General features: G+C 40.3%; 1 protein-coding gene across 1 annotated transcript; it reads right to left on the reverse strand.

Moving 5' to 3' along the window:
• Positions 1-9479: 9479 nt before the first annotated feature.
• LOC147607504 (uncharacterized) lies at positions 9480-11337 on the reverse strand. The gene is made up of 2 exons (XM_086790760.1): positions 10248-11337; positions 9480-9562 (listed from the first exon to the last, which is right to left on the reverse strand). The coding sequence occupies exons 1-2, from the start codon at positions 11335-11337 to the stop codon at positions 9480-9482; spliced, it is 1173 nt and encodes a 390-aa protein (XP_086646886.1).
• Positions 11338-11658: the final 321 nt, after the last annotated feature.

Here is an 11658-nt window from a genome sequence, read left to right on the forward strand (position 1 = left end):
ATAAACAACCTTTAAATGTCCTCATTACTTTTGCTAGAGAACACATAGTTATTTTGCTACACTTGTCCATTTCTTATGTCATTCAGCTTCTTATAGAAAATTTCCTTCAAATGCCCATCTTTGCCATAGTACAAACAATCTTGTGTATCATTTTTTCACCTTTGCCAGTTTCCACAACCTCTTTGACTTCCCTTGCCTCTAAACTGGACTCTTCTACACCTGTGTGTTGTTATTGTGAGATTTATGGGACTGTTGTTGTTGCTGACCATAACTTTGATTACCTGTTTGGCCACCACCTTGGCCACAGTCTTAACCTCTATCTAATTCTCTACCTACACTTGTATAATAGAAGGCGTGTCACTTCGAATTGCCTTTATTTTGTGAAGAGTGTCTTCACCTAAACTCCTTTCTTCAATGATCACAACATTGATACCAAATCTATAAAGTTGGTTATATTCTCCCAAGTCTAAGTAGACGTCTTGAATGCCTTGTATTGTGGCTCGACACCACTTAGACATACTTCCACCTTATCATCATCGACAATAAAAACACTAATAGATGCAAGGGATTACAGAATGCCCTTCATCTTCAAGGCATAATAATTCATAGACATGTTTTTATTCTCCATAGTATAAAACCCATTCTTCAACTGAATCTTTCGTACCTTGGTGTTAGTTTTATTCAACTTCACCAAGGTGTCTCATTCCTCCTCCTCAGGTGACTTGGCATACTGTATATGCCCATCAGTGTGTCTTCTTGTATACTAATAGAAAGCCAATACATGACTTTAGTTTCTCTTTGTATTCTTTTATATCTACAGTTGTAATTAGATTAATCTAAGGTATCTCTAGTGCCTCCTTATGTTCACCTTCGTCGATGTAGTCCCGGTAGCCTTTTCCCATCAAAAAATTTATTAATCTAAACCTCCAAGCATGGAAGTTATTCTTGTCAAGCGCCTCTGCAGCAATACGGTTAATTCCATCATTTGACGTCTTGTCTGCAACACAAATTCACTAAAAATAGCACTCATGTTTGACCTGCACAAACTGTTGTATTCTTTGCCACAGCAGTAATATACTGCACCCAAACTGTCACAACCAACTAGTGACCTAAATTTGCATACATATACCCAATAACACTTGCAAGACCTCTTTGTAATACACACAATGTTAGCACAACAAAATTCCCTTCCTATAGTTCCAAAAATAGAGTTTTGCAAAGTATCCAAACTTACTTACAGTGCATGCGAATGCCTACTATCTCAAAAACGGAGGTCACTACGTGCCGGAAACGTGATTTCGGCAATAGAAATTATGTCCAAAGGATGCACATTTTCCCTTTGCAACTCTGCTCCCACGAAGATAGCTCCTCAATCAGAGTTCGTTATCGGTGCCTCTCGAAGAGCCCTCGGCAAGCGTGTAGTAACCAATACAAACGGGGAAGAGCAACTCAAGCTCTTACCCTCGTACTGCTTCCTATTCTTCTCATGCTTGTCGTTCAGCTTATTAGCATGAACCAAGCTCTAATACTATGAAAAGATGAAGGAAGGAAGAGATCTTGAGCTAGCGCACACACACTCACACAAACCCTAGAAGAGAACACACAAGATGAGAGACTGAAAATTTGTTCTTCTTCTCCTCAACAAAAAGAGGTCTACCAAAGAGATAAGAAAAATATAACATAAGTACTAAAGTACTATATACATGCAGTCCATAATGTGAACATGCTAAGTGAGTGAGCTGGCAAGTATGCCATAACTCAGTGATGGACTAGTATATGGTATAGTATAGTTGTAGAATCATTGACAAATATCCATCATGTCAGCATCCTACCAAACATGCCAGTTATGTAAGTGGCATAAACGGTCATCCAAGAATATCATACGTCTCACCTTGTGTTGATCTTGACATCTCAACACATTTAACATCTACAAAGGAGTAGGGAGAAATTTACAAAGCCCGAACACAAATTCTAAGATTGCATGGTATACTCAGACGGAGCATTGTCACGATGCGGTAAACTGTTTTGAATAGATGTAGCAAGCTCCTCAAGCATGCCCTCTTTAGACTTAACTATTTGATCAAGCTACCTTGATAGCCACTTTTTGTAGGAGAAGTTTTGCCTGCATCTTAATTCTGTTGCTAATTTGGATGTTTTTTTGTGTGCCTATATTTTAGGAAAAATTGTGCCAACTCCCCGCCATACTTTATGTATGTTTTTTTTTCACTTGCAAAAATAAGCAAAAAATCCATATAACTTGAACACCGACGTGTAACTCAAATTCAGATGTGCTGACGAATCTGTAAGTATCCTTTTTGTGAGATACTTCAAGATCTCCATCGAACATAAGCGTAGGCGTGTGGTTTATCGGTAGCAGATGTGCTTCTAGTAATGTTTCCAAGTATGTTTATAGATTCATGTTCGTTTGATCAATTTAAGATATTTATAAGTAAAATTGCATGGTTGTATGTTTGTTAATTTTGAACCTTGCCTTCGAGATATGTCAATCAAAACCGCCAAACATTTGCTATAGGTAATATAGCAAACTGAAACTTGGAAAAGAAAGACATGCATAGGAAGAAGACGTGTTACAGAAATGTGGACTACATGTTTGTTTGAGCATCGTTGTGCACCTGTAATAGAGGTAAAGAAGGCTATCCAAGCACTACAGTTATTATTTTGAAGATGCATTTATATTGGAGCCGTGTTTTTTTCTAGCACTGCTGTTCGCACCCACGAGATCGGGCTTTCTTTTCAATATGCGGTTTGCTCCTTTAATAAACTAGTACCTGGTAGCGCGACACGCCTATATTTGCTCATTTGCTTCTTAAGATAGTGTGGAAAATCAAAGCTGAGCCTGGCGGCCTTCGACCTTCTTCTTCCCAAGATTCATGCGTCCACGCTTGCAATTTTTCCCGCCCTATTACCTTAACATCACAAGACAGTTCCTTCATGCCTGCTGATAGAAAAAAATGAAATCTCCAAAGGGAGCCATTCCGCTTGGGCGGCCAATTGGCGACCACCATCATCTGCCAGCCGCACCTTGGCTCATGCATATTGGCGGAGCTAGCTCTGTTGGATTGTTTCCCGGACCTTAATTTCCCCTACTAGAGCTCCACGACAATAATGAGTTCAACGCTTGGGCATTGAAAGCCTTTGATGAAGAGGATTTCCAAAGCACTTTGAAATAATTTTTTAATTCAAAAATTCAAGGTAAATTTAAAGAAATACATTTACAGAAGGGGTTTTTTAAATCAATTTTGAGAAAAATCCCGTAAGTCCATAAAGAAAAAGGGATCATTTTATTCATGAAAAATTGATAGGTAATGGGGTTTTTAAATACCCCTTGAATGCACGTGATACATAGGATTTCTTAGTAGTGCACTTCTCGAGGGCTACAGTAAGAGTCATGTTCATGATATAAACTATTATAGAACAACTTTAACCTAATAGCTATGCGGTATATTCTTCTCTGTCAATGCTCCCGCTATCTCAATGTGCCTATTTTTTTCCTCAACAATCCTATTTTGATTGCGGAGTGTATGTACATGTAAAATATCTCTGAATGCCATTCTTTTACACAAAATTAGAGAACTCGTTGGAGAAGTAATCTCCCTCTCCATCTGACTTTAGGCACTTCACATGCTTTCTTCTCTGCTTTTCAGCCATCACTCTAAAATTTTGAAAATGAGTGAAAACTTTACTCTTCTCTTTCATGAAATACACCCACACTTTTGTCATGTGGTTATCAATGAATGTTATATAATACTTACAGCCACCCATAGATGTAGTTTTTGCAGGACCCCATACATCTGAATGCACAACATCTAGTACATTCCTGCCCACATTTCTATCATGTGAAAATGCATGCTTTGTCTGCTTTCCAAATTGACATGCTTCACATACTTTCTGCATACCATCGACCAACCTCGTCACAATTTCTTTAGTCTACACAGACTTCATTCTTTGCACATTTAAATGCCCAATTCTATTATGCCAAATGTCTGTATCTGCAACAACTCCTAATCCCTTGTGTAAATATGCATTGTAGCTTTCGCTTTAGGCATATTTACATCTAGTGTAAATATTCTGCCCACTCTATTGCCATTAGGAAAATTATGAGCTCATTTTGGGGCCCTCTAAGGAGCTTCATGATCTTTCTCTTCTTAAAAAATAGGCCATGGTGAGCCCTATCAATCTTTTATCACAAACCCTAACAACTTTCAAGTAGTAATGCTCAAGATACACTAGAAACAATTTAATATGCCAAAATGTAATGTTACAAGCCACATCATCACTTTTGAAACCATGTTTTGGGGTGCTTCACGGTCCTATGTGTTAGAATCCTATCATGTTATATACCATTGCAAAGATCTTGAAGAGTACATTATAAATCTACCAACTCCGAAACATTTGGAAATGATGTGCTAAAATTTCACCATGGTCCCATTTTTTAGAGAGAGAAAGAGTATGAAACTCCTTAGATGGCCCCAAAATGAGCTCATAATTTTCCTAATGGCCTTTTGCAACCAACTTGCAGTTATCTTTAAATTCTTTGACATAACAACCATCAGGTTAAAGCGCACTTCCAAACCCTGCTCAATTATCTAGCCAACAAAAACTGGACTCTTTATAATATTTGGAACCTAAAGTATATCTACAAGGTACTTCACCTTACCATCCAACATAGACAATGGCACATTTCCAACAACATGGGCAATTGGATGAGCAGTATTATCCCTTGTTTCAACAAAACCTAGCTTTTTACGATTTTTCATATCCTTGAAGCACTGGCTATGATGACTGGTCATGTGGTTTGAAGCACCTAAATCCACGTACCATATATCATCATTGCATGCGGATACATCATTTGCTGACACAACATTAAGCACATGCCACATAAAAAACAACCTTTAATTGTCCTCATTACTTCTGCTAGACTCACGCATCGTTATTTTGCTACACTTGTCCATTTCTTATGTCATTTAGCTTCTTATAGGAATCTGCCTGCAAATGCCCATCTTTGTTACAATACAAATAATCTCGTGTATCATTTTTCCACCTTTGCCAATTTTCACAATCCCTTGAACTGGCCTCTTCTACCTGTGTGTTGTTATTGTGATTTATGGGACTGTTGTTGTTGCTGACCATAATTTTGATTACCTATTTGGCCACCACCTTGGCCACAGTCTTGACCTCTATCTCATCCTCTACCTACATTTGCATAATAGAAGGCCTGTCACTTTGAACTGCCTTTATTTTGTGAAGAGTGTCTTCACCTAAACTCCTTTCTTCAATGATCACAACATTGATACCGAATCTATAAAGTTGGAAATATTCTCCCAAGTCTAAAGAGACGTCTTGAATGCCTTGTATTGTGGCCCGAGACCACGTAGACATACTTCCACCTTATCATCATCGACAATAAAAACACTAATAGATGCAAGGGATTACACAACGCCCTTCATCTTCAAGGCATAATAATTCATAGACATGTTTTTATTCTCCATAGTATGAAACCCATTCTTCAAGTGAATCTTTCATACCTTGGTGTTTGTTTTATTCAACTTCACCAAGGTGTCCCATGCCTCCTTAGGTGACTTGGCATACTGTATATGCCCAATCAGTGTGTCTTGTATGCTAATAGAAAGCCAATACATGACTTTAGTTTCTCCTTGTATCCTTTTATATCTGCAATAATTAGATTAATCAGAGGTATCTCTGGTGCCTCCTTATGTTCACCTTCAATGTAGTCCCAGTAGCCTTTTCCCATCAGAAAATTTATTAATCTAAACCTCCAAGCATGGAAGTTATTCTTGTCAAGCTCCTTTGCAACAATATGGTTAATTCCATCATTTGACATCTTATCTACAAAACAAATTCACTAAAAATAGCACTCTTGTTTGACCTGCACAAACTGTTGTATTCTTTGCCAGTAGTAATATACTGCACCCAAACTACACAACTAGTGACCTCAATTTGCATACATATACCCAATAACACTTGCAATACCTCTTTGTAGTACACACAATGTTAGCACAACCAAATTCCCTTCCTATAGTTCCAAAAATAGAGTTCTGCAAAATATCCAAACTTACTTATAGTGCATGCGAACGCCTACTAGATGAAAAATGGAGGTCACTACGTGCCCGAAACCTGATTTTGGTAACAAAAATTATGTCCAAAGGATGCACATTTTCCCTTTGCAACTCTGCTCCCACGAAAATAGCTCCTCAATCAGAGTTCGTTATCGGTGCCTCCCGAAGAGCTCTCGGCAAGGGTGTAGTAACCAACACAAACGGGGAAGAACAACTCAAGCTCTTACCCTCGTACTGCTTCCTATTCTTCTCATGCTTGTCGTTCAGCTTCTTAGCATGAACCAGGCTCTAATACCATGAAAAGATGAAGGAGGGAAGAGATCTTGAGCTAGCGCACACACACTCACACAAACCCCAGAAGAGAACACACAAGATGAGAGACTGAAAATTTGTTCTTCTTCTCCTCAACAAAAACAAGTCTACCAAAGAGATAAGAAAAATATAACATAAGTACTAAAGTACTATATACATGCGGTCCATAATGTGAACACACTAAGTGAGTGAGCTCGCAAGATAAGTATGCCATAACTCAGTGATGGACTAGGAAATGGTATAGTATAGCTGTAGAATCATTGACAAATATCCATCATGTCAGCATCCTGCCAAACATGCCAATTATGTAAGTGGCATAAACGGTCACCCAAGCATATCTTAAGTCTCAGCTTGTGTTGAGCTTGACATCTCAACACATTTAACATCTACAAAGGACTAGGGAGAAATTTACAAAGCCCAAACACAAATTCTAAGATTGCAGGGTATACTTAGAAGGGGCATTGTCACGATGCGGTAAATTGTTTTGAACAGATGTAGCAAGCTCCTCAAGCATGCCCTCTTTAGTTAGCTATTTGATCAAGCTACTTTGATAGCCACTTTTTGTAGGAGAAGTTTTGCGTGCATCTTATTGTTACTGATTTGGATGTTTTTTTTTGCACCTATATTTTAGGAAAAATTTTGCCAACTCCCCGCCATACTTTATGTATGGTTTTTTTCACTCGCATAAATAAGCAAAAAAATTCGTATAACTTGAACATCGACGTGTAACTCAAATTTAGATGTGCTAACCAATTTGTAATTATCCTTTTTGTGAGATACTTCAAGATCTCCATTGATCATAAGCGTAGGCGTGTGGTTTATCGGTATAGCGGATGTAGTACCATTTCCAAGTATGTTTATAGATTCATGTTCGTTTGATCAATTTAAGATATTTATAAGTAAAATTGCATGGTTGTATGTTTGTTAATTTTGAACCTTGCCTTCGAGATATGTGAGTCAAAACTGCCAAACATTTGCTATAGGTAATATAGCAAACCGAAACTTGAAAAAGACATGCGTAGGAAGAAGACGTGTTACAGAAATGTGGACTACATGTTTGTTTGAGCATAGTTGTGCACTTGTAATACAGGTAGATAAGGCTATCTAACCACTAAAGTTATTATTTTGAAGATGCATTTATATTGGAGCCGTGTTTTTTTTCTAGCATTGCTTTTTGCACCCACGAGATCAGGCTTTCTTTTCAATATGCGGTTTGCTCCTTTAATAAACTAGTACTTGGTAGCGCGGCGTGCCTAGATTCATGCGTCCACGCTTGCAATTTTTTTACTAGTACTATTTTGAACAGATGTAGCAAGCTCCTCAAGCATGCCCTCTTTAGACTTAGCTATTTGATCAAGCTACCTTGATAGCCACTTTCATACTCAGAAGGGGCATTGTCACAATGTGGTAAACTATTTTGAACACATGTAGCAAGCTCCTCAAGCACGCCCTCTTCAGACTTAGTTATTTGATCAAGCTACCTTGATAGCCACTTTTTGTAGGAGAAGTTTTGCCTGCATCTTAATTTTGTTGCTGATTTGGATGTTTTTTTTCGCCTATATTTTAGGAAAATTTGTGCCAACTCCCCGCCATACTTTATGTATGTTTTTTTTTCACTTGCACAAATAAGCAAAAAATTTATATAACTTGAACACCGACGTGTAACTCAAATTCAGATGTGTTAACCAATCTGTTATTATCCTTTTTGTGAGATACTTCAAGATCTCCATCGATCATAAGCGTAGGCGTGTGGTTTATCGGTAGCGGATGTGCTTCTGGTACCGTTTTCAAGTATGTTTATAGATTCATGTTCGTTTGATCAATTTAAGATATTTATAAGTAAAATTACATGGTTGTATGTTTGTTAATATTGAACCTTGCCTTCGAGATATGTCAATCAAAACCGCCAAACATTTGCTATAAGTAATATAGCAAACCGAAACTTGGAAAAGACATGTGTAGGAAGAAGACGTGTTACAGAAATGTGGACTACATGTTTGTTTGAGCACAATTGTGCACTTGTAATACAGGTGGATAGGCTATCCAAGCACTACAGTTATTATTTTGAAGATGCAATTATATTGGAGCCGTGTTTTTTTCTAGCACTGCTTTTCGCACCTAGGAGATCGGTCTTTTTTTTTTCAAAAAAGAGGCAGATATATTGATGATAAAGAGAGAATCCAAGGTTACAAAAAGGGGGGCCACGTGTCTGTTGTACCGTCAGACACCACTAGTCACACTTCTGCATGTGCTTACGCGTGTGAAGGAGGGCGGCAGTTGGCCATTTGTCAAATCACACGCTGCATGTGATCTCTCCTCCTTTGTATTTTCTTAGGTGCTTCTGCTGAGCCTTGATCCTCCCTGGCTGCCAGTTTGCTTGTTGGCTTCACAGCTAGCAAGTGCTATCCCTTTGGTAACTGCCGCCGACGCCAAGCTGAAGGAGTTCTGCAGGTGTAGAGAGAGGATCTCCTTCACGTCATCCGTCTGCAGATGCTGGTTATCAGGAGACATGAAGCGGGGCTCGTCCTTTCAATCCACCATTTTGGTGGCGACTCAGAGAGGGTGGACTCCTCCCTTGGCTGGATACCTTCTTCCTCCGAGCTTGGTAAACTCTTAAGGTGTTCTCTTTTGTGATTCTTCCACGAGGGCTCGAGTCAGGTCTGTTTGCATGCAGCTTAATCTGGATTGATGTCATGCAGCAGCTTGTGGCCCTTGATATTAGCTTCTGATGCCCCTTGTTTTTCTCTCAATCGTCATCTGAGTTTGATGAGCCTTGTACTGTATGCAGTTCCATGCAGATGGTGTCGGTGCCAGCTCCTCCCCGCTAAGGTGATGATTGGCTTGAAGCTCCGCGTCTCTATTCTGATGTTTTCCACCATTCTTGCAGGGGGCAAAGGGGACTTCGCGGGTATCTGCACCTTCCTGAAGTGGCGAGACTTGAGGTCAATGCATGGGCTGGTACTGACAAGTTGGTCTTGCAGGTCACTTTTCGGGACTTGTCCTTCCTTGTTTCTGTCGACTTGCAGGAAACTGGTTGTCATTTGTACTGTACATTGAATGAGTCCTGAATCATTCGTCCATTGAATCCGATTGTGGGGGTTTGTAGAGAACCTGCTGATGCCTGTTAACTGTATGAAGATCATCTTTACTGCCTGCAGATTATGTCAATCAGAGCTCTGTCTTTGGTCATGACTAACCTGATTTTTCCTCTGATTGTTTCCAGTTTATGTTTGATGAAGTCTGAGGCTTTCTTGTTGCATTTAATTTCTAGCTTTTTCTCTAAGCTGATTAGGTAAGGTAATCTTTGAGACCAGTACCTGCTGCTGCATGTTGTGCTTAAGCTGACAGACAGCGGGGGACCTTTGATTTCTGAATTGTTGAACGTTGCTGCTATTCTAAGCATCCATGCATGCCATAGATATTCGCTTCTAATGACATTCCATAGCATGTCTGAACATCCTATGGCTTCTCCCAGTAAAATCTGTTTCCAGGATAGATCTGTGCCCCATTTAGATACTGTGTTTTGAAGTTCTTTGAGAGATTGAGAAATGTGATGACACTGTATGAAAATATGTATATCGTCTTCTGGGAGTCCACATCTGGCACATTGGTTAGAGGCCACATTGAATTTGGCTGCCTTGCTTTGGGTCCATAGTGATCTATAAGCAATGAGCCATGCTAGGCATGACTTCTTGGGGTCAGTGTGGGGGTTCCAGAGGTTCCTGAGGCTGTTGTACCATTTTTTCCGGTCCCACTGCATGTGCCATCTACGGTTGAGGGGTAGGTGGATGGGTGGGGATTTTGTAAACTTAGGGATGGGGAGGAGAGATTTACTACCTGTCCATTGGTAAGCACAGATGTTGAAGGCAGAAGGGAAGTTTAGCTTCCAGGTCTCCTGCAGGTCCCACTTCGAGGTTCTGCTTTGCACGAGGTCCAGCTCCGGGGTCCTGCAGTCGTATTTTGCCACTAAATCAGCTCTTGAAAGCCATGTTCCTAGCTGTTGATCTTTGAGATCTGCCCATGTTACAATGCCTCTCTTGTGAAGGTTTAGCGCTATTTGGGCTTCCTCAGGTTGAAGGGGGGGGAAAGGGAGACTGGACCACCAGCAGGAGTCCCCGGCCAGAGCACCTTTAGAAATGCGAAGGTTTGGGGCTGGGTTTAGGAACATTTTGACGTTGTTCCAAGCTTTCCATATTGAGGACACTAGTTGACTGCCCTTGGGGGAGATGGGGAACTTGGATATGACTATGGTTGAGAGGGGTAGGCTATTCCATTTATTGAAGCCCGTGATAACAAATCTGGGGGTATCCTTGAGGAGAAGCTGGGCCCAATCTTCAGAGGGGTTAGCACATGCTCTTATGATCCACTTAGCTGCCATTCTATTGGCATTGATCCTGATGTCCTGGATACCTAGTCCTCCCTTTGCTTTAGGGGTGGTGCATATGTCCCACTTGACTTTGGGTATGCTCTTGTTCCAGGGATCACCGCCCCAGAGAAAGTTCCTACACAGCTTGGTAAAGTTGCTGAGGTCAGAATCTGGTGGCCGCCAACAGCTGATAAAAAAGATGGTGTAGGGTAGAATGAAGTGGTTGAGAATCATGATCCTCCCTGCCAAGGTGAGCTGTCTTCTTTTCCATCTCAGTAGCTTATTGTCTATCTTTTCCATGACCCACTGCCATCTTTGTTTTAGAGTGACCTTAAAGCCCATAGGTATTCCTAGCAGCCTGAAAATCTCACCGTCATGGAGTAGGTTGCAGCCTGCTTCCATAAGCCAATTAGGTGGTGGATCTATGAGTGATTTGATGCCTGTTTTACAATGGTTGATTGAAGAGCCTGAGGCCATGCAATAGACTTGTAAGCTTTCCCAGAGAGCCTTTATACTTTCTTCCTCATTGGCTATCAGGCAGTTGGTATCATCAGCAAACATCTGTGTACACATCTATTCTCCATTAGGGAGCTTTATTCCAGCTATCTCTCCTTTTTTCATTTTGTCCTTGATGAGCCAGTTAAGGCCATCTGAGGCTATGGCATATAAGAGGGGGGCTAAAGGGCAGCCTTGTCTGATGCTCTTTTGGAGAGGGAAGGGGGCAGATAGCTCTCCGTTGTAAATTATCTTGGCTTTGGCATTACCGAAGAGGGTTTTGACCATATGGGTGAATTGAGGTCCCAAGCCCATATCCCTTAGAGATTGGAGGATGAAGTCCCCAGTGTATTCTGTCATATGCTTTTTCAAAGTCGATCTTTATGA

This window comes from Cibotium barometz, chromosome 55 (genome assembly GCF_041138505.1).
Source record: "Cibotium barometz isolate CiBa-2024 chromosome 55, ASM4113850v1, whole genome shotgun sequence".
NCBI classification, from domain to species: domain Eukaryota; kingdom Viridiplantae; phylum Streptophyta; class Polypodiopsida; order Cyatheales; family Cibotiaceae; genus Cibotium; species Cibotium barometz.

Coding starts and splice junctions, on each gene's coding strand:
- LOC147607504 (XM_086790760.1), bottom strand. CDS start 11,337: ATGTTTGCTGATGATACCAACTGCCTGATAGCCAATGAGGAAGAAAGT. Junction 9,563..10,247: donor CTGTGCTTACCAATGGACAG/GTAGTAAATCTC, acceptor CATAATCTGCAG/GCAGTAAAGATGATCTTCAT.